The 26,581-nt window shown below is 37.3% G+C and overlaps 1 protein-coding gene and 1 long non-coding RNA gene across 2 annotated transcripts in view; one reads left to right on the top strand and one right to left on the bottom strand.

The window, feature by feature from the left end:
- Positions 1 to 612: 612 nt before the first annotated feature.
- On the bottom strand, positions 613 to 23,795 carry HEMK2 (HemK methyltransferase 2, ETF1 glutamine and histone H4 lysine). The gene is made up of 6 exons (XM_072614932.1): positions 23,518 to 23,795; positions 11,974 to 12,060; positions 11,395 to 11,485; positions 9,996 to 10,079; positions 4,245 to 4,386; positions 613 to 962 (listed from the first exon to the last, which is right to left on the bottom strand). The coding sequence occupies exons 1-6, from the start codon at positions 23,691 to 23,693 to the stop codon at positions 856 to 858; spliced, it is 687 nt and encodes a 228-aa protein (XP_072471033.1). The 5' UTR covers positions 23,694 to 23,795; the 3' UTR covers positions 613 to 855.
- LOC140507056 (uncharacterized) overlaps positions 23,362 to 26,581 on the top strand; it is a 72,960-nt gene continuing 69,740 nt past the window's right edge. The window contains exons 1-2 of the long non-coding RNA XR_011968188.1: positions 23,362 to 23,578; positions 26,200 to 26,275. This is a non-coding gene — a long non-coding RNA (uncharacterized lncRNA). The remainder of the gene's footprint in view (positions 23,579 to 26,199; positions 26,276 to 26,581) is intronic.

The raw sequence follows: 26,581 nt of genomic DNA, 5'->3' as shown, positions 1-26,581 counted from the left end.
GAAGAAATAGAAGCAGCGTCAAATTTAAAATTCTTGGGTTCAAAGATCACTGCAGCTATGAAATTAAAAGACACTTGCTGTTGGGAAGGAAAGCTATGGCAAATGTGGACGGCATAATACAAAACAGACACATCACCTTGCTGACATATTATCAAGGCTATGGGTTTTTCCCTAGCAATGTATGGCTATGAGAGTTGAACTACATGGAAAGCTAAGCACTGCAGAATCAGTACTCTCAAATTGTGCTGGAGAAAACTTTTGAGAGTCCCTTTGACAACAAGGAAGTCAAATCAGTCAATACTTAAAGAAATTAATTCAGATTATTCACTGGAAGGTCAAATACAGAAGCTGAAGCTTAAATACTTTGGCTACATAATGAGAAGGCAGGGCTCATTGGAAGAGATGCTGATGTTGGGAAAAACTGAAAGCAAAAGGTAACAGAGACAACAGAATGAGAAGTATAGGTATTGTAATGGAAGCAAAAAAAAAAAAAAGCTTGGACAGACTTCAGGAGATAATAGATAGAAGTCTATGGGGTCATAAAAAGCTGAACATGACTGAACAACAAACAGGTAAGTCAAACCCTTCACTCATTACTTAGTGACTGTGACATTTGCTATGACATACATTTTTATTGCTGTTTATGAACATTGTTAAATAAACCACTTTGACTTGGTTAAAGCCCACTTTTCTTGAAAAGCCACAGCTTATATTTTGAAAAGCACTGATTTAACTTAAATAATTTACTTAATTGTTCTCAACACTTCAATAAATACAATTCCCATCTTTGCCTGGCTCTGGAATAGCTTTGGCTTTAAAAGTATACTAGTGACTGAACAATTCACATTACTTATTTTAAAACTTGTTGAACTTTAGGACTGAAAGAATTTCTCGTCCTGCTTGTCTGGAAAGTACGATCTTCCCCCGTAAACCAAATTTCTTCATTGTTTCCATAATTTCATCTGAAATCAAAATGAAATATAAAATCACATTAACTATTTTGGTGAAGTTTACCTCACTGTGATGTTTGCGTTATTATCACAGGATGTTTTAAAACACTTTATCTGGCAAAATGGCCTTAGATTTTATGAACTTTAAAAGTTTTTATAAGTTTTGTCATATACCTTACTTTTATGGTGGCATTTTGCTTAAGAGATGAAAAGGAATAATTTAAAGCAGTAATTACTACAAGTAGTTTTTTTTAAATTTTACTTTCTTGGTTATTGACTGCATAGCATGTAAGATATGCATATAAAAATACAACTATAGAGCCAGTTTTATACATATGGCTCATTTGTTTCATGAGTTATCTTGGTCAAGGATCCAAGATTTAAGTGGCCATCCAACTGTTGATTACTCTCTCCATATTAGCTGGGTTGTTCCTCAAAAAACAGATTTGCTCTTTTGCTAGGGCCACAAGATGCCTTCCCAACATGGTATATATAAACTGGCAGAGCTTCTGCTTTGCGGGCATAGCCTTCAAGAATAACTCAAGGTCACCTCCGTGAGGTAAGGATGCATATTAGAAGCACTTTACTGCAGAGCTATGGCATGACACATATACATACCCACTCATCTACATCAAAATATATTTACTTATATATTTTATACATATTTCTAAAATGTACATATTTATATGCAACGTATATATCTAAAATGTTGGGCATACTCCTTGTGGTGAACTCATGGGAAGATATTGACAAGAGTTACACAGGATGGATTACAATCTTGATCAATGGAGGGAACTTTGAAACAGATGAGATGACAGATTTATTCAATTATTATACTGAATATTACATTGAAAATATGACAGTGAAGAAATGTTTAGTCTTAGTAAACAGGGCTCCTTATTGGTTTTCAACCTGTGTGCTAAGAAAACAGTATCTGTTTCTGATAATAAAAATCTCAATTTTACTGGAATAGAATGTATAATTTGTTTTTGAAAAAATCATCCCTTCAAATGTAATAGAAACAGCAAATTAATTTCAAACCTAAGGAGTGTTGTTGAATTTGAGATGTGAAAAAACAAATGTGCACCTTTGTGAGGGAGGAATGGCAGGATCTCCCTTTATTTCACTGGTAAGGGAAACAACCGATGTGGAAACTCTCCACCAAAACAGATCAGCAAACTAGTTTTTAATTTATCACCTTATAAAATTGCCTGGAGGTACTTTAAGTGACTACCACAGTCACAAGGCAAATATGTATCAGCAGTAGGATGTGAACCTAGGTTTTTCTGACAGCAAAGCCAGCCTTCTATCTCTTTTATCTTGCTGTCTCTTACATACTCATTGTTTTTTAACTTTAATTTTGAAATTTTTTTTTTACAATTAAAAAATATTTTGAGTTCCAAATTCTCCTCCCTCCAGACCCTTCCCCAACCACTGAGAAGGTGAACAATAAGATACCCATTTTACATGTGAAGTCATGCAAAATTAGCCATGTTGCAAAACAAACAAACAAACCAAAAACCAAGAAAAACAGAAGAAATGAAAGACAACATGCATCAGTCTGAGAGTTCATTAGTTCTCCCTCTGGAGGTGGAAAGCATTTCATTATTAGTCTTTTGGCACTATCTTGGAGCACTGTATTGATCACAATAGCTAAGTTTTTCACAGATGATTATTGTCTCAGTATTTCTGTACAATGTTCTCCTGGTTCTGTTCACTCTGTATCAGTTCATGTATGTCTTTGCAGGTTATTCTGAACCATCCTGTTCATTTCTTATAGCGTAATTAATATTCCACCACAATCATATACTGCTTGTTCAGCCATCCCCAACTGATGGGCATCCTCCAATTCTTTGCCACTACAGAAACAGATAATGTTTTTGTATATATAGTTCCTTTTCTTTTTTCTCTTTGGGATACAGACCTAGTAGTGGTACTGCTCAGGTCAAAGGGTATGCAGGTTTTTTTTTATAGCCCTTTGGGTATAGTTCCAAATTGTTCTTCAGAATGACTGTGGCTGGACCAGTTCACAACTCTTCCAACAGTACAATGGTGTACCTATTTTCCCATATCCCCTCCAGGGTTTGTCATTTTCCTTCTCTGTCATGTTAGCCAATCTGAAAGGTGTGAGGTGGTCCCTCAGTTGTTTTAATTTACATTTCTTCAATTAGCACTTTAGAGCATTTTTTCACATGACTATGGATAGCTTTGATTTCTTCTGCCTATTCATATCCTTTGACCATTTATCAATTAATTGGGGAACAACTTTTATTTTTATAAATTTGGCTTAGTTCCCAAAATATTTGAGAAATGAGGCCTTCATCAGAGAAACTTGCTGTAGAAAATTCCCCTACTCCCCCCCCCCGCCAGTTTCCTGATTTCCTTCTAATATTGGTTACAGTGATTTTGCTTGTGCAAAAACTTCAATTTTTATGTAATCAAAATTATTTTATCTCCCATGATTCTCTTTATCGTCATACACTCTAATCTTATTCAAACATGTGAGAGGTAAATTTCTTCCATGCTTTCTTAAATGATTTATGATATTGCCCTTTATGTCTAAATCATGTACCCATTTTGACCTTGATATATGGTGTGAGATGTTGCTCTATGCCCAGCTTCTGCCAGACTGTTTTCTAGCTTTCCAGCTGTTTTTATCAAACAGTGAGTTCTGCCTCAAAAGCTTAGATCTTTGGGTTTATCAAATATTAGATTACTATGGCCATTTACTACTGTGTATTGTGTATTCAACCTAGTCCATTGATCTCCCACTGATGATGACTTTGATGATTATTGCTTTGTAATATAATTTGATATTTGGTCCTGCTAGTCTACCTTTCTTCACATTTTCTTTCATTGATTCCCTTGATATTCTTGACCTACGATCACTGTTAATAGCACCATTAGAGAGCTCAAATCCAAGGTAGGAAAAAAAAACCCAGCATAGACATCTACAAGAACTGATCAGCTGAATAAAAAGGGATTTAATAAAAGCATAGTCAAAATGACTAGAGATGGGAAGTTCACTGTAATGAGGATATGGTGCTTTGAAAAAGTTATAGACATTTTTATGTCTAAGTAGCAGTATACATATTTGAGAAACTCAGGCAAAATGAATTCTGTTTTAAAATGATTAAAGTAAAACTATCTGATATCCAATTAAGCAGTATGTATTAAAAGCCTACTACAGCCTGTCCCTCTCCAGTATTAACATCCCATTATCTTATGCTTTGAAAACTTTGTTACACAATTTCAGATAAGTAAATCATTGAAAGATAAACTAAATTTTATTACCTGGATTGTTTTCTTTAATGGTAACTAAATAGAAAAATCCTTCTGGTGATAGTAGATCTGTAACCAAGGGGAAGAATCTGTCCATGACTTCTCGGCCATTTTGGCCACCAGCCCAGGCTGCCTCTATGCCATGACTTCCTACCTGTGTTACCAGATGGAAAGAATCTTTTAATTTTTATTTAATTTTAATTTATTTAATTTTTATTGAATTGAAATTTTTAAACAACCTTAGATTTCCATTGTTAATACTTTGTTGGGAAACATAAACTTCTATACACATTTGTCCTGCCTTTAAGAAACCTGATACAGTATTTGAAAAAGTCCAAACAAAGTGCTAAATTAAGTACTGGAGATCACATCATATTCTTTGTTTTATAGAAACAAAGGAGTTTTAAGATTTTTTTTTTTTGGCGTCACAACATATTTAAAACTTTTAAGAAATTTATTTAAAAACTGACACATAACTTTTAAAGAATATATGCAAAAATACACTTTAAAAAGACCCATCCATTTGCTTTGGGTCAAAAGATGACCCAACCATTAGATTCTGGAAGATTTTGACCCATGGCAATTTCATGTCCAAGTTGGCAAAATCTTTTCTTAGGGTTGTGATAGCAACTATGTTCCTTTAGCAGTGGAGGGCTCAGGATTCATTTGGTTTACCAGACTGTGTGCTAAAACTGGGGTACTACTTTCGTGAATCTGTGATCTTAAAGTGGATGCTCCCTCCAACAATTTGTTTTCTCACCTGGTATGACTTTTACCCATTTTATCCTATTGTTTATATTATAAATCCTCCATACAGGATTTGAGAGATCAGGAAATCTTGGGGAAAAGCCTGCCTTAATTCTCACCTTCACTTGGCCATGACCACTAATATCTCTTTGTATCAAAGAGAGATAAAAACTGGCCTTCTAAATCACTATCCATGTATTTATTTTGTGGACTGGTATCCTTTTTCACATTCCAGGTATTCAGCTCCCTTGGGAGATGGGACTTGACTTGCTTTTCTTTTCCTGGTTAGTAATTAAAGCTGCAGTGGGCAGGGTCTTTTGTCAGATCAAGGGGAGAAATGAGAAACAGTTCAATGCAGGGAACTTGATGTTCTTTATCTTCATCAGTCATGTGATCTTTATTGTGTGAGTAATAGTAGTGAGGAAATAATGGTAAGTATCTTGGTAATCCTTAGAATGGGATTCTCTGGGCTTTTGCTTCCTTTCCAGTAAAGCAAAGAGGATAATGTCTGACATTTCTTCCAGTTCTAAAATTCTAAGAATATTTTAATACCACTGTTTGTCATTTATAAAGTCTATGCCTCTGTTCCTCCAGTACTGAGCAGGATTATTATGACAGGGTAATGATAAAGCCTAACTCATAACAGTCTAATTCTAACTCCATTTTAATTAATAAGTAATGTAATCTTTGGTAATTGGTAGCAGTTTTATGATCCCCTCTCAATTTGGCTTGATCTTCTTTGAGAATGAGTTTCCCAATGTGTGAATGTCAATTACATCCAGTTCCTGAGGATGAAGATTCAGATGATTATGATGGAGAAGAATATGATGTGGAAGCACATGAAGGACAAGCCGCTCTGAAGCAACTGGAAGGAATGCTTGCTCGGTCTGTGAGCAGCCAATATAACATGGCTGGAGTAAGGACAGAAGACTCAGGTAGGGATTATGAAGACGCCAACTGGTGCTGGACAATTTGAGGATGCAGATGTTGATCACTGAAGATTACTTGTGCTGAGAATAGATTCTACATATTACTGAAGGAGGAAACTTTCTATCTTTCCACCGTGGAGAGGCAAAGAAGAAACATCTTTTTCCCCTCTGCAAAAATGACCTAAACCAGTTCTTTCTTCAGACAAACTTATACTGAGGCCATATGAGTCACCACCAGCAGAAACTTAAAGTCTTTATTAACAGAAATGTCTGAATTCACCCGAGGATATTTGAAGCTTATTGACTCAAGAATCCCATGCCTAGTTGCAGTCATCTAGGCCTATGAATCCTCCTCTCACAGTATTCATCTTCCATAAAGCAGGAGGCCCACATGGTGCAGGGGTGTGGAAAAGAATAGGAAGTAGGAAGATGTGCAACCAGAATATGCTAGATATGCATAAACATATGGACATCCACACACACATATCTGCATGTACACATATACGTGTGTGTGCATATGTGTATAACAGCACTTGTTCCTTGAAAAGAGGAGATTAAGAGGTCTCAGAGGCTTGCCTCTGCTCTTTTGTACACTGGATCAATCAGGTAACTACCCATAGGGAATATCAATGCCTGATTAGCTTATTCCTACATCTATGAGTAGCCTAATTAACTATTCTACCATGTTCCACTGACCTCCATTAGCATAAGCTGCGAGCTTCTGGCAACCTTTTGCTATTTTCACAGTTCATTTTAGTCTGAAAAATGAATTTTATAATTCTGATCTGTTGTGACAAATTGGTCTCAAAAACTATCCCCTCTTAGATTCCTTTGAATGTTTAGAGAAGCTGGAATGCGTTCCTTAAAATACTGAAGATGAGAATCCTAAATAAATAAAATTAGGTTTTATATACTTAAAAAAAGAGAATGATGGTTTACACATTCACTGCAGTTCAATTAACCAAGTATTATGTGCAAAGCATCATGCTACACAAACTGGTTACACAAAGAGAAAAAGAACTTCAAGAAACTTCAGGCTGTGATATAAACACAGGAGGAAAGGGGGTAGAGAACTACAAAAACTCTGAGCACAAATAGCTGGTGACTCAGGAGAGCGATCGTGAAGGTCACGGTACCAGAACAAAGCCTCCAGGAGAAGAAAAGAGTTCTCAAAGGTAGAAATAAGTAAGGAGTGCATTCTCAAGCACGCAGGAATGCACCGATGTGGGAAACAGGATACCTGAAGAGAAAAATAGGAAATACTGCTGGGGAAAGGAAGAGGAGCCAATTAACTTAGTAGAGTCTTAAATTTCAGTTTGCTGGAGTCACTGAAAGTTTTTGAGCAAAGTAGTGAGACGTGGTCAGACCTTTAAAGAAAAAAATTTAGGAATTGTGTGAAAGCTTTATTTGAGAGGGCAGAAACTGGTGAAATTAGGTTATTCTGAGTCAGGATATGAGAGGTAGGTAGGTGGCAGGCTAGATAGAGTACCAGGCCTGGAGTTGGGAAGACCTGAATTCAATTTTGGCCTCAGATACTAGCTGTGTAAACCTGAGCAAGTAACTTAACTCTATTTGCCTCAGTTTACTCATAAAATGAGCTGGAGTGAGAAATGGCAAATCACTACAGTATCTTTGTCAAGAAGACCCCAAATGGGGTTACAAAGAGTCAGACATAACTGAAAGAGGTGAACAAGAACCAGTCAGGATAAGAGATCATGACCTAGGCCACGATTCACAATATTATCCCAGGCATCTTGCTCTGTGCCCTGTTGATGTATACATAGCTCATCTCCCATCCACTTTCTCTCAGTCTTGGAAAAATAATCAAATCAATACTCTTCACTGATTCTGGCATGAAATAGGGTAGTGGTTATCTGAGAAGGAGATGGATATAAAAGATGGTGTCAAAAATCAACAAGTTTAACAACTAATTGGAGTTTGAATAACTCTGAGATTATGATCCTAAGTGGTATAGTGGTACCCTCAAGTAGTAAAGAGGCTTGGATTTGAGGAAAGACAATATTAGCTTTTGACAGGTGAATTTGAGATGCCAAAAGGACTTTCAAGTGGAATGGTTCAACAGTCAGTATATATTAAGGAGTCATCTTCAAAGATGATAATCAAATCAGTGGAAGCAAATATGATGACCAAGAGAAACTGTAGGGAGAAAATGCCTATATTTAGAAGGTAGGAGATAAAGAAGAATGAGGAATGCAGTGTCATGGAATCCAAGGGTAAAGGAAGTAACTAGGAGGGGTGGGGCACCATATTAAAAGATGCAGGAAGGGCAAAGAGGTGAAGACTGAGAAAAAATTTTTTGTTTAAGTCTTTGCTTAATTCCTAATTTTTAGCTACCTAGAGATTATGGATAACTTTTTGTTTCATTTTATTGTTTTTATGTATCATTTTCCCTTAACACCTTTCCCTTCCACAACAGTTTTCTCCAACAAAGAAAAACATTTAAGCAAACTAACAAACACTATGACCATGACTTGACACAGTATAAACCATGTTCTTGCCCTGTACTTCCCTACCCTTTCTATTAAGAGGAGGAGGCATGTTTTTACCATCTCAGCACTCTGGGACCAAGATTAATTGTTGTGATTAGTCAGTTCAAATAGCTTTTAATGTTTTCACATTTCAGTCATTGTGGGTTCTGCATCCTTTACTTTGTACCTATTCATATAATTCTTCCCATGTTTTTCTAATCATGTCCACTAAGCTTTGAAACTTTGCTTTGGGTTTCAGCTGTCCTGAATAGTGAAATGAAAGGAAACTCCCTTACCTCCCTTCTATCTCACCAGCCCCAGGCCATACTTCAGATCCCATAGATGTCCTTCTACCTTATGCATATCCCTGCTCCAATCTACATTTCCTCTTTTGCTGTTAAGAAGAGTAATCAGACTATAGGCATTTAGCACAGTGCATGGCACACTGCAAGCACTTAATGGTCTTTATTCAATTATTCTACGGTTCTGTTCACCATCTCTGAGACTCTCCATGCCATAACTATCTTCCTGGCCACCACTCCCCTAACAGGTCTTCTCCTGTTAGAATACAATATAAGCTTCCAAAGTGCAGAAAATATTTCACATTTGAGTCTGTATTCCCCACATCTAGAAGTGGCTGATGTGTAGCATCCCCCAACATCTGAAGTTACTGTTGCTCTATACGAGTAATCAAAGAACATATTCTAACCCCTGGCTTGATCTTGACTGTGGAATCTTGTCACTGTTTCTGAAAACCATGAAATGTATGTATAAAGACCTTGCAAGGGTAGGGAGGATTTCATGTAGTGAGAATATCTTAGCCATTTCAATCTTTCTCTAAGCCGTAATACTTTGAATGTATATAAAATGTCTCTGACAGACCTAAAATCAAAGAGCAGTGAGAACTTCATCACAGATAGCTTCAATTTTCATTAAAACAGAGGCGAATGAAGCAGAGCAGGAGCAGACCTAGGATCTTGGGAAGAGAGAATGAAGTTCACAGTGGATCACCCACTGTAGAGTGTGTGGTGGCCAATCACAGATGACTGAACAGACTGCTGTGCAGCAGTGGAGGTCCAGACGAGATGAAAATGACATGAACTGTTTAACTTATTCCAGAAAAAGGTGGGAATCCATTAGCCATAGCAACAGAGTACTCACCTGACTGAAACAGGGGTTGAGAGGGGCCATGGCAGCTAGAAGGTCCTGTGGTGAGAGGGTCACTAATCACTAATCCTTATGAGGGGGCTGGTGCTCCAACCAGGAGGGAAGGGTGGATCATGAGGTGAAGAATCCTAAAGTCTCAGGAAGCATAAGGCAGAGATCGCCTCCTTATTCAGCCATCGCTTACCAACACAGTTTTAATCAGGACCAACCTGGGGCAGCCCTGGGAACTGCACTTCTTCACTTGGCAGCAGCAGCAACAGCAGCTTTTACTCATCTAACCATGTAACGATGGATGGAGGAGCAGGTGACATTTCTACTGATGCTACCTCATCTTGGAGAGAGGTCAAGGATGACATGATAAAATTCATTCAATACTAGCCAATGTGTAACCTATAGATAATGGTCATTTTAAATTTTTATATATTTCTTACCTCTTCAGAAGGTGTTACTACATAGGGTGGGTTAAATACCAGAAGATCGACCTTGCTGAATAACCTGGGTAGCAATCCTTTGGCCTGGATGTAAATCAAAACAGTCAATTTGTGGTTAAATGTCAGTGCCTTCAATAATGTCACTTGTATTCTTACAGAAGAAAAGTGTTTAATGTACTGCAAAGCATGTCAGGCTCAGGGGCTGAAATATCTTAAGATCTTACACATTTTCATCTTAAGTCTCACATAAATTTACACAAAATAGAGATTTTTTTCTTTAGAGCATGGAAAATGGTTCATCAAAATAAACATAGAATGTCTGGATATGTTACTGCTATTCAACAATCCAGACTGTGCACTTCAGTAATTTTTATAAAATGAAGTAAAAGGTAAGGAGAATCCTCAGATTATAGCAATTAGGAGACAGAAACAGTTTCATTTCATAACTACTTAAAACCTACTACTATTTATGACTGAGAACTAGGAAAAAACATGACTTTTTTTGAGTCAATAAATTCATTTCAACTAGATGAAGCATATGTATATGTGTATGTATATATAATATATACTCATATATATGTATAATGTAGAATTTATTGAGAAAGAATTTATGCTTCTAGAATTTCTGTGCTACCTGTATTTTTATTAGTTCAGATTTTTTTTTTCTAAATCAAATGCTTCCTTAACAATGGCTATCCTACAGCATTTCATTTAAATGTTATATTCAGGGTCAAATCGTGACTCAGAAATTATGAAATAGTATATACATCAAAGATTTTTGACTGTCAAAATTCTAAAAGTTTTCTAAATTCTGATTCCATTTTTAAACTTAAAAGTGTTAAGTACTCATTAGATGATTAATGAAGAATAAAAGACATTGCTTATTCAGAAAGACTTAAATTTCTTTCCCTCGAAGTCCTTAAGAAGAAACTGCTACACAGCACAGATATCATTTTTCCTTTTTTTTTTTTTTTAAACAATGGCTAACCTTTTTCTTGATTACTCAGGGTTAGGTATTTTCTATACATTAGTTAAAAAGGCAAAGATATTACATTTAGGAAGACTTCCACCAAAAACTGTTAAAAAATTTTTTTGACTTAGTACTTAAAGGATGAAGCCTCTACTATTCAAAAAATCCAGCTACTCAAGACAACTATTCTCTTAAAAGCTACTTTATACGTTATCTTATTTAGTCCCTGCAATAACCCTGTGGAGTAAAAATATTGCTTGTAACAAGTATCACTCCCACAAGTGTCAGAAGCCAAATTTGAGCCCAGGTGTTCCTGATTCTATCCACTACGACCAGCTCTTTATGTCTCTCTATGATAACTTAGAACTTGTTAAACTTGGGAAGAATTTTTTATTTTATACCAGAAGTGGAAAAGAACTACTCTCTCACCAAATCTGTAATTATTGGCTGAATGTGAACTTTGTTACACAGTGCTGTCTCCAAGGTACAGTCAGCTGCTTTTGGGTTGATATCAGTACACCTGTAAAAGAGATAAAAAATGAGAAACAAAACTTTACAAATTAATGGGGTAAATCTATGACGGAAATCAAGAAATGTTTAATTTTTTTGTAAGTAATGTATAAGAACAAGTATAATGCTATAATAATGGGCATAAAAACAGATGCACTTTCATGGCTTTTTAATCCTGACAACTGGCATCACTATAAAACTGTTTAGAACTACAGAATGTTAGAGTTGGAAGGGACTTTATACATCATTTCTTTAAAAGAAAATTTAAAAAACTGTAGATGAGTAACTTGGACCCAAATTAGCGTTGCAGATATAGTTTAAATCGTTAGAAAAAGCATACTATTTGTTCTTGTGTCCTTTATGTGTTTAACTGTTGCATTTAAAAATCAAACATGTATACCTTGTAAATGTTAACACAAAATATTGTATTCAAATAACTATACTTCAATTAATTACTCTCAGTACATTATTTGGTATAACTGGTTCAATTATACTTACATATACAAAGCCTGAGGGCCAATAATTGAAGCCAGGAATGCAGATACGATGCCAGATCCTGATCCTATTTCAAGGCATATCTCTACTCTGAATTGAAAATGTTGTATTTAGTAAAAATAAAATCAAAATGGACTCTACCAAATATAATACATTAGTTTTAGCACAAATCCTTCCTGTTCTATCATTCCCCCTCTACAGAGAATTAACACTACAACCATATGCAAAAAAACTTATAATCTTTTTATGCTTAATATTATAAAGCTCAAAATTGCAGAATTATTCTGTGTATGCAGATAAATAGTATCTTATTGAATGAGGAAAAAAATGCATACTGGTAGTGCCTCTAAACAGCTTTAAAGGTCATTTCAGTAAAATATTATGTAAGAACTATAAATGGAAATATTTACTGTTAATTTCCCTAGTCTTTTTAAATTACTTTAGAAGTTTAATTCTATAATATGTTGTATTAGAAAGGTAAAGGATCCTTAGTACTAATTTAGAGTAGCAAAGGAATTCCCTATATAGTGTACAGTAAGGAGACAGAGAAGATTTTGGTGAAAGTGAAATATTTGCACATCTGATGCTAGTGCTTTTATGGTATTATCCAAATTAAGAGACTAATATTAATTCCAAAAGAGACAGTTGGTATGGTTGATAGAAGAGCACAGTTGTGGACTTGAAATTCTACTTCTCATACATTGTTGTATTAATCTCTCAGTGCCTCTAACAGCTCTGTAAAACCTGTGAGTAGACTGAGCTGCCTGAATGGGGACCCAGCTAGCTGGGTAACTCAGCTCATCTGCTCCCTTCTGTCCTTCTCTCCCCGCTGCAGAGGAAGGTAAATGTGGATGGCCAGAGGATGCCCAGTTAACTTGGGGTTTACGAGCCGGATTCCTTCCTTCCTTCCTTTTTTCCTTCCTTCCTTCCTTTTTTCCTTCCTTCCTTCCTCCCTCCCTCCCTCTTTTCCTTCCTTTCTTCCTTCCTTCCTTTCTCTTTCTTCCTTTCTGTCTTTCTTTCTTGTCTTTCCCAAAACTTTAAACCTAGTGCCCTCTGAAGTCCACACATTACACAATAGGTCCCTGCCCAAATTCCATGTCATAATTCCTCTGATGTCATGATCTTCTTCGAAAAGGAAGGATGAACACAGAAGGCTATATAAATTAGGAAAAGTAACTCTCCACTAGATAGAAAGGAGTTACCCAAATCATACAAAATTACAGGTCCACACCAAAAATAAATTCCAAATTATTTGATTACATTTATCTATATAAATTATATATAGTAAGAACCCCAATAATAATAAGAAGTAGAACCCCAAATCAACCCTGCTTGAGGTATCCTATGGACACATCCATGTTTTTTTCCCTTTAATTAAATTTTATTTCATTTCATATCTGTATTCTCTTTCTTACTCCTTCTTCATTTCCCTAATTGTAAAAGCAAGAAAAACAAAACTCTTGTTACACACATGTACAGTCAAGCAAAACAAATTGGCCATATCCAAAAAAAAAGGTCTCAATCTATACTGAGTCACTGCCTTCCTGCCAGGGAGGGAGTAATGGGTTTCACCTAGAGTTCTTAGCAGTTGTGACTAGTACTGTGCTGATCACTTTTTAAGCCTTTCAAAGTTTTTTTGTCTTTACTGCCATTACTTACATAAACATGTTTGACCCCATTAACAAACTAATCAACTCTGGAGAAGACCATCCTTTGGAAGCCAGTCCATATATTTTAGTTGCTCTATATTTAAAAAAAAATTTTTTTAATTGATGTTTTCTGTTTCTTAGATCACCAGAGTATCCCACGTATCCCTCCCCCTCTTTGAGAGTCATCCCATAAAACAAACAGTGGAGACTTTTTGCTTTGGAAAGAAAGCAGCACAATTGATTTTACATTGAAAATATACTGAAAAAAATCAAAAATATGTATGCTGTGTTAACCCCTGTGGATCTCCCACCTACACAAATGGATATCTTCTTGTATCTTTTCATGTGAATCCCACTTATCTTTATAATTTTGTTATTTACTTTTGATTTTTTAAAATGTGTCATTGTTTCCATTTACACTGTTGTAGTCGCCGTCTACACTGTTTCCTTGGCTCTGCTTCACTCTGCCTCAGTTCACATCTTTCCATGTTTCTCTGTATTCATCACACACATCATTTCTTACAGCAAAGAATTCCAATACATTCACATACCATAACTTGTTTAGTCATTCCTCAATCGATGGCATTGACTTTGTTTCCAATTCTTAGCTATCACAAAAAGTGATGCTATAAATAGTTTGGAGTACATAGGGGCCTATTTCTTCTCAGTCAGTGGCTTCTCTGGGGTATAATAAGCCCAGTAAGGAGGTCTCTGGTGCAAAGGGTATGGTCCTTTTAGTCACTTTGCTTGCATAATTCCAAATTGTTTCCCCAAATGATTGTACCATTTCACGGTCCCACCAACAAATAATGCGTTAGTGTACCTATCTTCCCACAACCCCTCAAAAACTGTTGCCATTTTTTGTCAATGTTGCTAATTGGCAAGGTGTGAAGTGGAACCTCAGAAATGTTTTGGTTTGAATTTCTTACAAATGATTTAGAGCATTTTTTCATGTGGCTATTGATACCTAGCCATTCTTTTGAGAACTGTTTGTTTGTGTCTTTTCATATCAATATCTATTGGTTGAGGAATGGATATTAGTTATTGATTGATTGTTTATATATTTGGGATACCAAATCATCAGAGAAATTTAACGCAAAGATGTTTTACCCAATTACTTCTTTTATTTTCCTAGCTGCCCTGCTTTCTAAACAGAGGCTTTTCAGTTTCAAGTAATCAAAGTTAACTATTTTATCTTTTCTAACTGCCTTTATCTCCTTTTTTTTGGTTAAAAATATTCTTATCCACAGCTGTGAGAAGCCCATGAACTGTTTCTCTTCTAATTTTTTTATAGTATGATATTTACTATTAAGGTCATACATTCAATTAGAATGTTTTGTGGAGTGTAGTTTAAGGTATTGGTTTAAGCCTAATTTCTGCCGGATTGCTTTCCAGTTTTCCCAGCAGTTATCAAATAGGAAACTTTTCCCCTGGGTAACTTAGGTTTTCTACTTGATCAGCCACTGGACTACTGAGATAATCATGTGGTTTTGAATATTTTGGTTTTTAATACAATTTTGCTGATTTGTTTTTCTAATGTTGAATGATTCTTGTACTCAGAGTATCAATCCCACTTGATCACAATGGATGATTTCCTGGATAATTTGCTGTACACCTGTCTGATAACACTTTGTTTAAAATTCAGGAGTCAATATTCGCTAACTATATTGACCTACGGTTTTCTTTTCAGGTTTTATCTTTCCCTGTTTTAGGTATAAGGACTCTGTTTGTCTCAGTAACAAGATTATGGTAAGTATCTTTCCTAATTTCTGAGAATAATTTATGAAGTATAGGTACTAACTGTTCTTTAAAAGTTTGATAGACTTTTCCTTTGAATCCATCAGGTCCAGGGGCTTTTTCCTTTGGTAATTCCTTTACAGCTTGACCTATTTCCTTTTCTGAGATTGGATTATTTAATATCTCTATTTGGTCTTCTGATTGTTTTGGTACAGTAGTATTTTGAAAGTATTCCTTTATTTCTTGTTCTCAGTTTTGTTAGCATACAACTGTGCACATTGTGTTCTGATCATCCTTTTTTTTCTTCTGGATTTGCTGTGATGCCAGACTATATATTTTAAAAAGTCATAGTGTGCTGTAGTACAATTGAAACCTCTTATTGGGAAGGTTCGAGTTGCTACACTGTCATAAATAATCAGAACAATAACAAAATCAGTCCCTTACATGGCATGAATACAGCTTATGTTTGTAACCTATTGGGGGATATTTTAGAATAAGAGACAAGTTACAAAATACTGTTGATTCATTTCATAATTTAGTAAATCCAAAAGTTCCATTAAAGCCTGTTTGTACAAAAAGCTGACTGGCTTCAAAGGAGAGATAAATTAGTGCAGTATAGCTGTTGGAAACACGACAACTATTCAGTCAAAGGCATCCCGGGAAACCCAGTTCTTTATGCCATTACAAATACATGCAAATGCAAACAATTGAGCATAAAAATTTCACTATTTATATCTACAAAATTTCAAAAGTTCTTTTATTTATAAAGTACTGAGTTCTCACTAACTATTTTTTTTACTTAAAAACTTTACCAACTCCCAAATCTTCCACCTTCCCCATTACTATAGAGGGTAAGCACTATGCTCCTAGTCCCTCAGACCCAGCTGTCATCCTGATTCCTCAGCTAGTTCTCAGCAGAGAGAGTAGAGGGAGGGGGACATATGTGATGTTTGAGAAAGGATGAAAAAGTTTGGAAGAGTTGCTGTGAAAAGTGGGATAGTGCATTGATAAGGGAGGTGCTGAACAGCAGCGAGGGCCCAGCTGAGTTTAGGTAACATGATTTTGTAGCAGACCCAGTCAGAATTCGCATGATTTTCTCCACCTTTGTTCAGCAGCATGTGTGTAGGAGTGAAGGAGATGAGTGGTGAGATAGATACAAGGCTGAGGCTTGGATGGTCATAATCAGTGATATGATAATGGGGCTAGGGATTCAAGAGGATGACAATGTAAAGTTGAAAAAGTTGAATCAAGATGAGGAGAGAGTGGCTAGTACAGGAGAGATGGCCTAGAAGAGAATTGAAGGGTCAAAGGATTGGAAATCATAGTGAGAATAATATATAGAGTTATATAAGGGAAGACATAAAGAGAGGTAAAAAGCCAATAGATAATGGTCAGATAAGGGGATTTCAGAATTCTTGAACATGGAAGTAGTACATTTATGGATGATGGCAAGATAAAGGGTGTGACCATCTTTGTGTATGGCTGAGGTGGGGTGTAGGAGTAGCTCATGGGAGGAGAGAAGGCTGAGGAACTGAATGGTTAGGATATTTGAAGAAGAATCAGTGTTATGTATGTTAAAGTGTGAGAGCAGGATTTGGGTAGAAGAGAGAAATCATAAGCCAGATATCAAACTCATTGAAGAAGGAAGAAGAATGACCTGGTGGTCTGTACACAACTGGTACCAAGATTTTGATTGCATGAGTAGCATGAACCTTTGAGGAAGGAAGGTTACAGTGATGGATGAAGGGGAAGAGCCTAGAGGTGGCAGTATTGTTCTAGAAATGCAAGCTACAGCAATGTCAAGAAAAATAAATTGAACAAATAAGCCTTGGCAATGAGACAGGGAAAAAAAACTATCACTTTTTTGCAGATGATATGATGGCTTTCTTAGAATACTCCTAGAAAATTAACTAAAAAAAATAATAAAAAGAATTATCAACTTCAGTAAAGTTGCAGGATATTAAATAGACACATATCATCAGAATTTATGTGTTACCAACAAAACCCAAAAGGTAGAGATAGAAAGAGAAATTCAATTTCATATAAATAAAGACATATTTAACTACCAGGAGATATATTAATTGCTCATGGGTAAGCTGAGCTAGCATAACAAAAATGAAAATACTATCTATGTTAGTTGACTTATTCAATGCCATACCAATCAAACTATCAAATTACTTTTCAGAGCTCGAAAAAATAATAACAAAAATCTGAACCAGGAGTCAAGAATGTCAAAGGAATCAATGAAAAAATGCTAAGGAAAAGGATGTAACAGTACTAAATCTTAAATTATAGCACAAAGCTGTAATCATAAAAACAATTTAGTACTTGATAAGAAATAGAGTGGTTGGGAGGCAGAGCCAAGATGCTGAAGAAATGGAGCCTGAACCCCTCCCAAAATCCCTCTGAACACCTTTAAATAATGCCATAAAACAATTCCTTAAGTGGCTGAAACCACAAAGTACGGGATAAAATAATTTTCCAATCAATGACAACTTAAAAGCTGTGGAAGAAAGGTCTTTTGCACCTGGATGAGAGCGAAGCACAGTCCAGCAAAGGCTCTCCAGCACAGATCTAGCCCCAGTAAACCAGAAGCAAGCCTTGGGAGTCACTGAATTAACAATGACAGCAGCTGCACCTGCAGGAAGTCTCAGCCCACATACGGTAATGGTGTTGAACAACTGATTAGAGGATTATACGAATCACTTTGCTGGTACTAGGGGCAGAACTCTGTTGTTTTGCCCATACTCAGTTTAGGGTCACAGTCCTGAGTGGCAATCCCAGGGCAAGGAAGAGCACTAGTACACCAGAGTTTGAGGCCACAGTGGAAGAAGGACCCTTGTCACAGTTCCAGGGCAGAAAAGATTATTTGTAGTCACTCACAGACCAGAGCACTGGCCAGGAGAGTAGGAAACACACCTCTTCTTAGATCACACCACCTTGGAAGAACTGAAAACTTACAGGTCCCTAGACGTATCTCTGAAAACAGCTGCACAAAACCCCTGAAGGCTGGGACAGTGTGCTCTCCACCCCAGAAGCAAAGTCCTACTTTTACAAGGAGTTAAAAGTCAAGTAATAGGCTGGGAATACGGGCAAAGAAGAGAAAAAAATCTGACTATAGAAAATTACTATGGTGATGAGGAAGATCAAAACACACACACTCAGAAGAAAATAACAAAATCAAAGCTCCTACATCCAAAGCTCCAAGAAAAATATGAATTGGTCTCAGGCCATGGAAAAGCTCAAAAAGGATTCTCAAAATCAAGTAAGAGAGGTAGAAGAAAAAGTGGGAAGAGAAATGAAAGTGATAGAAAGAAATCATGAAAAAAAGAGTCAACAGCTTGGTAAAGGGGTCACAAAAAATACTAAAGAAAACAACACCTTCAAGGCATTTTTCTCATTGAAAAGAAAAATTGGTCAAATGGAAAAAGAGGCACAAAAATTTACTGAAGAAAAAAAACTCCTTAAAAAGTAGAATTGTCCAAATGGAGAAGGAGGTATAAAAGCTCATGGAAGAAAATATAATTCCTTAAAAATGAGAACCCAGCAAATAGAAGCTAATGACTTTATAAGAAATTAAGACACAATAAGACAAAACCAAAAGAATGAAAAAAGAAGACAATGTGAAATATCTCATTGGAAAAACAACTGACCAGGAAAACAGATCCAGGAGAGATAATTTAAAAATTACTGGACTACCTGAAACCTTGATCAAAAAAAGGCAGTAGACATCATTTTCAAGAAATTATCAAGGAAAACTGTCCTGATATTCTAGAACCAGAGAGTAAAACAGAAATTAAAAGAATTCACCAATCACTTCCTGAAAGAGATCCCAAAATGAAACTCCCAGAAATATTATAATCAAATTCCAGAGCTCTCAGGTCAAGGAGAAGATACTGCAATCAGCCAGAAAGAAACAATTCAGGTATTGTGGAGCCACAGTCAGGATAACGCAAGATTTATCAGCTTCTATATTAAAGAATAGGAGGGGTGGGAATATGATGTTCCACAGGGCAAAGGAGTCAGAATTATAACCAAGAATCACCTACCCAGCAAACCTGAGTTTAATCCTTTGGGGGAAAATATTCAATGAAAAAAAAATCAATGAAAGAGAGGATTGAGGGTTAGAATCGGATTTGCAAGCATTCTTGATGGAGAAACCAGAGCTCAACAGAAAATCTGATTTTCAAATATAAGACTCAAGAGAAGCATATAAAGGATAAACAAGAAAGGAAAATTATAATAGACTTAATAAGGTTAAACTGTTTACATTCTTATATGGGAAGATGATACTTGTAACTCATAAAAACTTTTTCATTATTAGGAAAGTCAGGAGTATATATAGACAGAGGGTACAATCTAAAAAACTAAAATTAAGGGGTGAGAAAGATGAATGCACTGAAAGGAAAGGAAAGGGGTAGAATTGGGTAAATTATTTCACATAAAAGAGGCAAGAAAAAGCTTTTACAGTAGAGGGGAAGATGAGGGATGTGAGGGGGAGTGAGTGAAATTTACTCTCATCAGAATTGGCTCAAAGAGGGAATAACATACACATTCAGGAAAGTAGGGGGAAAGGGGATAAGAGAAGGGGCAGGGAGGAGGGGGTGATAGAAGGGAGGGCAGATTCGGGGAGAGGGTAGTCAAAAGCAAAACACTTCAGGAATGACACAGTAAAAGGAGAGAGAGAATAAAATAAACAGGGGTAGAAATAGAATGGGGGGAAATACAATCATTGTGAAATTGTAACTGTGAAAAAAACTTTGAAGCAAGTTTCTCTGATAAACGCCTCATTTCACAAACATGGAGAACTGAGTCAAATTTATAAAAATAGGAACCATTCCCCCATCAATAAGTGATCAAGAGGAATGGAGAAAGTACTCTCAATCGCTACTGATTGGAGGAATGCAAAATGAAACAATTCAGAGGTACTACCTCAGATCTATTACATTGGCTAATAGGTCAGAAAAGGAGAATGATAAATGTTGGAGAGAAGGTGGGGAAAATGCAACAACATTCATGTGCTGCTGGTGGAGTTCTGAACTGATTCAATCATTCTCTAGAGGATTCTGGAACTGTGCCCAAAGGGCTATAAAACTGTGCATATACACTTTGACCAACAGTGTCCCTACTAGGTCTGTATCCAAAAAGAGATTAAAAAAACAAAACAGAAAAGGACCTGTATATATGGAAATATTTCTAACAGCTCTTTTCTGGTAGCAGGGCAGGGAGTTGGAAATTGGAAGGATGCCCATCAACTGGGGAATGGCTGAACAAACTGTGCTATGTGACTATGATGGAATACTACGGTGCTATAAGAAATGACGAGCAAGACACTCTCAGAAAAACCTGGAAAGACTTAAGTGAGCTGATGCAAAGTGAAATGTACAGTATACAGAGAAACAGCAATACTGTAAGATGATCAGCTGTGAATGACTTCGCTCTTCTCAGCAATACAATGATTCAAAACAACTCTGAAGGATTTAGGATGAAAAATGCTATCTGTCCCCAGACAAAGAATTGCTGGTGTCTGAATACAGGCTAAAGTATACTTTTTTAAACTTTATTTTTCTTGAGGGTTTTTTTGCTATTTTTTTTCTTCACAACATGGCTAATATGGAAATGTTTTGCATGATTACATATGTATAACCTATATCAAATTGCTTGCCTTCTCAAAGAGGGGGGTGGAGAGGGAGGAAGGGAGAGAATTGTTAAAAAAGTTTTTACATATAATTAGGGGAAAAGAAAATACTAAACACATTTTTAAAATAGAGTGGTTGAGCATTGGAACACGATATATAGGTACATGATATATAGAAGCAAATGAGCAGAGTGACAGGGTATGATCAACCCAAAGATCCCAGCTATTGTGGCAAGAACTCATATTTTATAAAACTTGTTAGGAAAACTAGAAAGCAGTCTGGCAGAAACTAGGCACAGACCATATTCCAAGATTAAGTTCTGGAATCCCTTTTCAGCTTTCTTTGGTATAGTGTCCAAACCTCTCCCTCCCTCCTCCCTTCCCCCTCCCATACACTAAATTTAAGTTCCTTAACTATGGGAACTTTTTCTTTTTTTTATTTGTATCTCCAAGGCCTTGCACTTAGTGGGTTCCTAATAAAAGTTTAGTGAAATGAATTGCAAGTGGGTACGTAATTTAGACATAAATGCCAAAATCATAAAAAAAAATAGTGAGGCATGGAAGAAATTACTTGTAAGATCTATGAATGGGGAAGAGTTTATGACCATGTCAGAGAGATTCACATGAGATTAAACAGATAATTTTGATTACCTAAAATTAAAACTATCTGTACAAACAAAACCAATCCAGCTAAAATTAGAAGAAAATCAGAAAAATGGAGGGGGGGGGGAATCTTTGTAGCAAGTTTCTCTGATAAAGGTCTAATTTTTAAAATATATAGGAAACTGAGCAAAACAGCTATCCCTCAACTGATAAATGATCAAAGGACATGAACAGGCAGTTTTAAGAGGAAGAAATGAAAGCCATCAAGTCATATTTAAAAATACTCTAAATCACTAATAATTAAAGAAACCAAATTAAAACAACTCTAAGGTACCACTTACACCTATCAGATTGGCTAACATAGCCGAAAAGGAAAATAACAAATGCTGGTGGGGTTGCTGAAAATCACAAATGATGAAGTATGGAAAAGTAGGTATACTAATGCACTGTTGGTGGAGCTGTGAACTCATCAATTTGGAAAATAATTCTGGAAAACAATTTGGAACTATGCCCCCAAAGCTATTCAACTGTGCATAGTCTTTGACCCAGCAATAACACTACTAGGTTTGTACCCTAAGGAGATCAAAAGAAGAGAAAAAGAAGCCATGTATACAAAGATATTTATAGCAGCTCTTTTGGTGATGGCAAGAAATTAGATACTGAGATGATGACTATCATTTGAGGACTGGATAAAGAAATTGTAGTATATAGATACATATATATATACATATATACACACATACATACATACATACATGAATGAATGCAATACAACAATACTGTGCTGAAAGGATGAAGGGTATGGTTTCAGAAAAGCTACCTTTAAAGACTTACATGAACAGATGCAAGGTAAGATGAACTGAACTAGGAGAATAATTTACATATAAATAGCAAAATAAAGATAACCAACCAAAAGATTAGCAATTTTGATCAACACAATGAGCCAGCAGGATCCCAAAGCACACATGATGAAAATATGCTATCCTTTGAAATGGAGAACTGATGAACTCAGACTTCAGATTTAAGTATATTGTGGGATAATGTGGAAATGTTTTGCACAACTGCATATTCCTAATGAGTTTTGTATTTTCTTGTCTTTTTAACGGGGAAGTTGGGAATTTGTAACTGAAAATAAAATTGATAGTAAAATGAAATGGGGATAAAAGTACCTTCTTCCCAAGACTGTTGTGAGGATCAAATGAAATATATTAAAGTGCCTTTAAAACATTAGAACGCTACATAAATTTTAAATTTTAGTTATTATTTGAAGTCATGGATAGCCAACAAAAAGTAAAGAATATAACATTAAACTTTCATGTAAATACGGTACTAGGAAAGGTAACTTATGTGAGCTGAAATTGGGTTTTTTAATGAGGCGTAAACATCTCATCATTACACAAAATAAGCCTCAAACCTAAAACTCAAAAAAAATTAAAAAAAAAAAAAAGCTCTGTGTTTCATCTGTAAAATGAGCTGGAGAAGGAAATGACCAAACACTCCAGTATCTTTGCCAAAAAAAATTTCAAATGGGGTCACGACCCAAAGAATTGGACACAAAAAGGAAAAAAACGACGGAACAAAAAGGATTCAGGAGCCAAAGACGCACTTCCGACTTTGGCAAATCGCTATTTTCCCAGAGCCAGCGGTTAACTGCGATTCTGAAGATAAAACACGAATAGACCACGCACTTCCGGCCGCCCTTTGGCACCGCCTTCCGTCCCCGCCCTTTCCCTTCCGGCACAGAGTCCCTGCCCCGCCCACCCCGCCCTCCGTCCCCGCCCCTTCCTTTCCGGTACAGTTTCTCTGCCCCGCCCGCCCCGCCCGTCTTCGCCTCCGCCCCCTAAAGTGATGATCACTTCTTTCTCTTCCCTTTCCTCCTCCTTCTTTTTCCTGTCCCACGCTTCGCTCCCACCCTCTCACCCCATCAGCTCCGCGGCCCCCGCCTCCAGGGCATCCAGCAACAAGAACGTGTCTTCGGCAGGTTCGTATACCTCCCGGAAAGCACCCTTTCCCACGTGTCGGTGCAATGGAGTAGAAAAACGTGGCGGGGCCCAGCCCCCCTGGGCCATGACTGCAGCGCCTGCTGCGCTGCGCATGCGTAGCTTTGGGCGCTCTCGGTCTCGAGCTCGTAAGTCCTCGGAGCGCGCCCGTCGTCCCAGAGCGTGCGCAGAGCTGCCCCCGAGCCCGGCACTCCTGTGTATTTGTTGTCAGTGTTCTTGCCAGAGGTAGCCCATCGTGTAGGTATCCGTCTTCCTTCTAAGCTTTGAGGATCTTTATCACATCCGTTCCTCTCACAGATGAGTGTCCAAAGCTGCATTTCTCCCTTAGGATTCTAGGGGTACCCACAGAGAAGTCTGGGATAGAACTTTTAGCAGTGTGCTCCCAGGATTATACGTTTAGATCAATTGAGTCTCCCAAGCCATAAATAACTTTTAGAAATGTGCATTTGTTACAACGGTTTAATTGGTACAAAACAAACACCCCTAGTCCCACAAGTGTATAGAGAGACCAAAGAAATGTGTACCAAAACTTGGAGATCAAATCTAAGTGTGAACTCATTTCTGGAAGTTCTTTTCTTACATTTGTGGGATGCTCAAGAAGTTCCCCTTTGGAGCCTAAGTTTTTTTGGTGGATACTTTGTGGCACCATGGCTTTATATATTCATCAGTTTCTTTGCTGGATACTTTGTGGCGCCATGCATTTGTATCTTCATCAGTTTCTTTGCTGGATAGTTTGTGGCACCATGCATTTGTATCTTCATCAGTTTCTTTGCTGGATACTTTGTGGCACCATGAATTTGTATCTTCATCAAGTATGCCCTTGGTTCTACTGTATACGTTGATTGCCATTAGCTCACCTTAAGTCCAGAGCAGGCCCATAAGAAATCTGAAGACCCTTTGAAATTTTCAGGGTCCTCGTCTGGCTAAAATCTTGGTAGAGGAGAGGAGGAAGGAAGTCTCTTTTCTGGTGTTTCCTTTTCAAGGATTTTCCTGGAATGTCACTTGTTACAATCTCTCGAATGACTCCTCTTCTAAACTAGTAGATAACCCTTGTGTCAAAATGCCAGTTGTATGAGACTCTGGTGGAGATTAGTTCCCCAGATCTGAATAAGGAAGAGAGGAAAGGAGAGAAGAGGGATCTGAATTCCTCTGACTTCCAGCATGCAGAGAGAAGATGCAAGATTCCAACCCCTTTGTGTGTTTCTCCTTTGTTGACCAAGAAGACCATGCTGTCAGAGAAATGATGGTATGACTTGCACTTGATTTTGTTTTGAGTGAGGGAGGGCTGTGCAGGTCCCCAGCCTCACTTCTCCTCCAGAGCCATCTGAATCCAGTGACCAGATATTCATCAGGATGACTGGAGATGACCCAGGATGAAGCAATTGGGGTTAAGTGACTTGCGCAAGGTCACACAGCTAGTGAGTGTCAAGTGTCTATAGCCCTATTCTGTATACTAGAAACCAGTAGAATTTCCCATTGGATAAGATTTGATACTCTTAAATAAATGAAGTTATCTCACTTCCAATGGGAAAGCTCATTTGCTCTGTCTAAATGTCTGGTATATATTTTCATGTATACTTTTTCTGATTTCTATTTTCTGTCTGAATAAATACATTTATTTGCTATTTTCTCTGTGTTTTCATTGTGGAGCTGGCATTTGGTGGTATGGGAGTCAAGCCTTGAATATAAAACTTGGGACTTTCCCTCCCCATTAAGGAATAGTGAATTTAGCTTGAACTTAATATTACATTTCCAAGTCTAGTGATAGTTAAGGGACCAGATATTCTAGCCTGATACCCCCTCCCTCTGAGGAGATTTGGGGGCCAACTTTTGTCCCTGACCTCCTACTTTCCCTGCTGGCAGGAACCAAAGTCTCCCTTTGAGCCACCTATAGATGGATATTTGTAGACAGACATAATCTACTTGGGCAAAAACAAATCAGTGTTCTCCCCACCGCTACCCCCAAGCCCTCACACCCAACCTTATATTAGCTTGGTCATTTATAGATGATGCCTGTGATGACCAATCTTCTGCTTTTATCCAAATATAGTGTATGTGCAATATCACTCTACTTCCAACAATTCTACCTGCATTGTAGTCTAAAGCCTGTGGTCGAAATTGTTTGGATATTTTGTCACTTTATGTGAAGTGGGGTAGCTTGATTTAGTAAATAATCAACCTACCATTCATAGAAAACAACAATGTAATGAAATGGGCTGGGCAGTGCCTGTTGTGGCCACCTGAGTGTGATTATTGGCTAGTGAATGGTCTCTGAGGAATCGGTGTTTACATATAGGAAGCGGGGAGGAGGCAAGCCTTCCACCTCTTGCTGTGCGTGCCTCCTGCAGGAAGAGGAGAGGCAGCTTTCCATCTGGTAGCACCTAGGCCCCACCTGATTTTTAGCCTTTTACTAAAAGTGTAAGGGGGAGGAGGGAAATGTCTTCCATCTGACTGCATGCTTTCCATCTTGTACTGTTTGTTATCTCCTGCCTGATTTCCAGCTTCCAGAGGGAAGAAAAGAGGAGAGTTTGGGGTGAGGGGGCCCCACTGCCCTCTTCCCAACTACACACATTTCAACTTGTGCTGTGCATGTTTCCTATAGGAGGGGAGAGATGGCTTTCCATCTTGGGACTCCCAACTTCTGCCTGATCTCCATCCACTAGTAGGAGTGTAAAAAGGTATGTGGGGGCCTTCCATCCTGCTTGGGGGGAATCTCTTCTTCAGGCTCTAGTGAAAAGAATGATGTTCTTCACTTCATGATTAACAAACTCCCACCTACTTATATCCTACACAGCTGTGGTGATTCTGAATCCCTTTAGGTCATCATTCTGCTATCTAATTCCTTACCCCCAAGGGCATGCCTTCTTGGCCACTCTTTCTAGTCCTGGATACACTTTCACTTGTTCCCCTCTACTCACTATTTGAGGTGGGGAAACTGATATACTTGTTCCTCTTTGCTTCTTCCAGTGGAATAAATTAGTTAT

The sequence above is a fragment of the Notamacropus eugenii genome, chromosome 5, assembly GCF_028372415.1.
Source record: "Notamacropus eugenii isolate mMacEug1 chromosome 5, mMacEug1.pri_v2, whole genome shotgun sequence".
Taxonomy (NCBI): domain Eukaryota; kingdom Metazoa; phylum Chordata; class Mammalia; order Diprotodontia; family Macropodidae; genus Notamacropus; species Notamacropus eugenii.
This window is presented reverse-complemented; position numbering and strand designations above follow the sequence as displayed.

Coding starts and splice junctions, on each gene's coding strand:
- HEMK2 (XM_072614932.1), bottom strand. CDS start 23,693: ATGCGCAGCGCAGCAGGCGCTGCAGTCATGGCCCAGGGGGGCTGGGCC. Junction 12,061..23,517: donor GGGGCCGCGGAGCTGATGGG/GTGAGAGGGTGG, acceptor TTTTCAATTCAG/AGTAGAGATATGCCTTGAAA. Junction 4,387..9,995: donor TAGTAACACCTTCTGAAGAG/GTAAGAAATATA, acceptor CTGGTAACACAG/GTAGGAAGTCATGGCATAGA.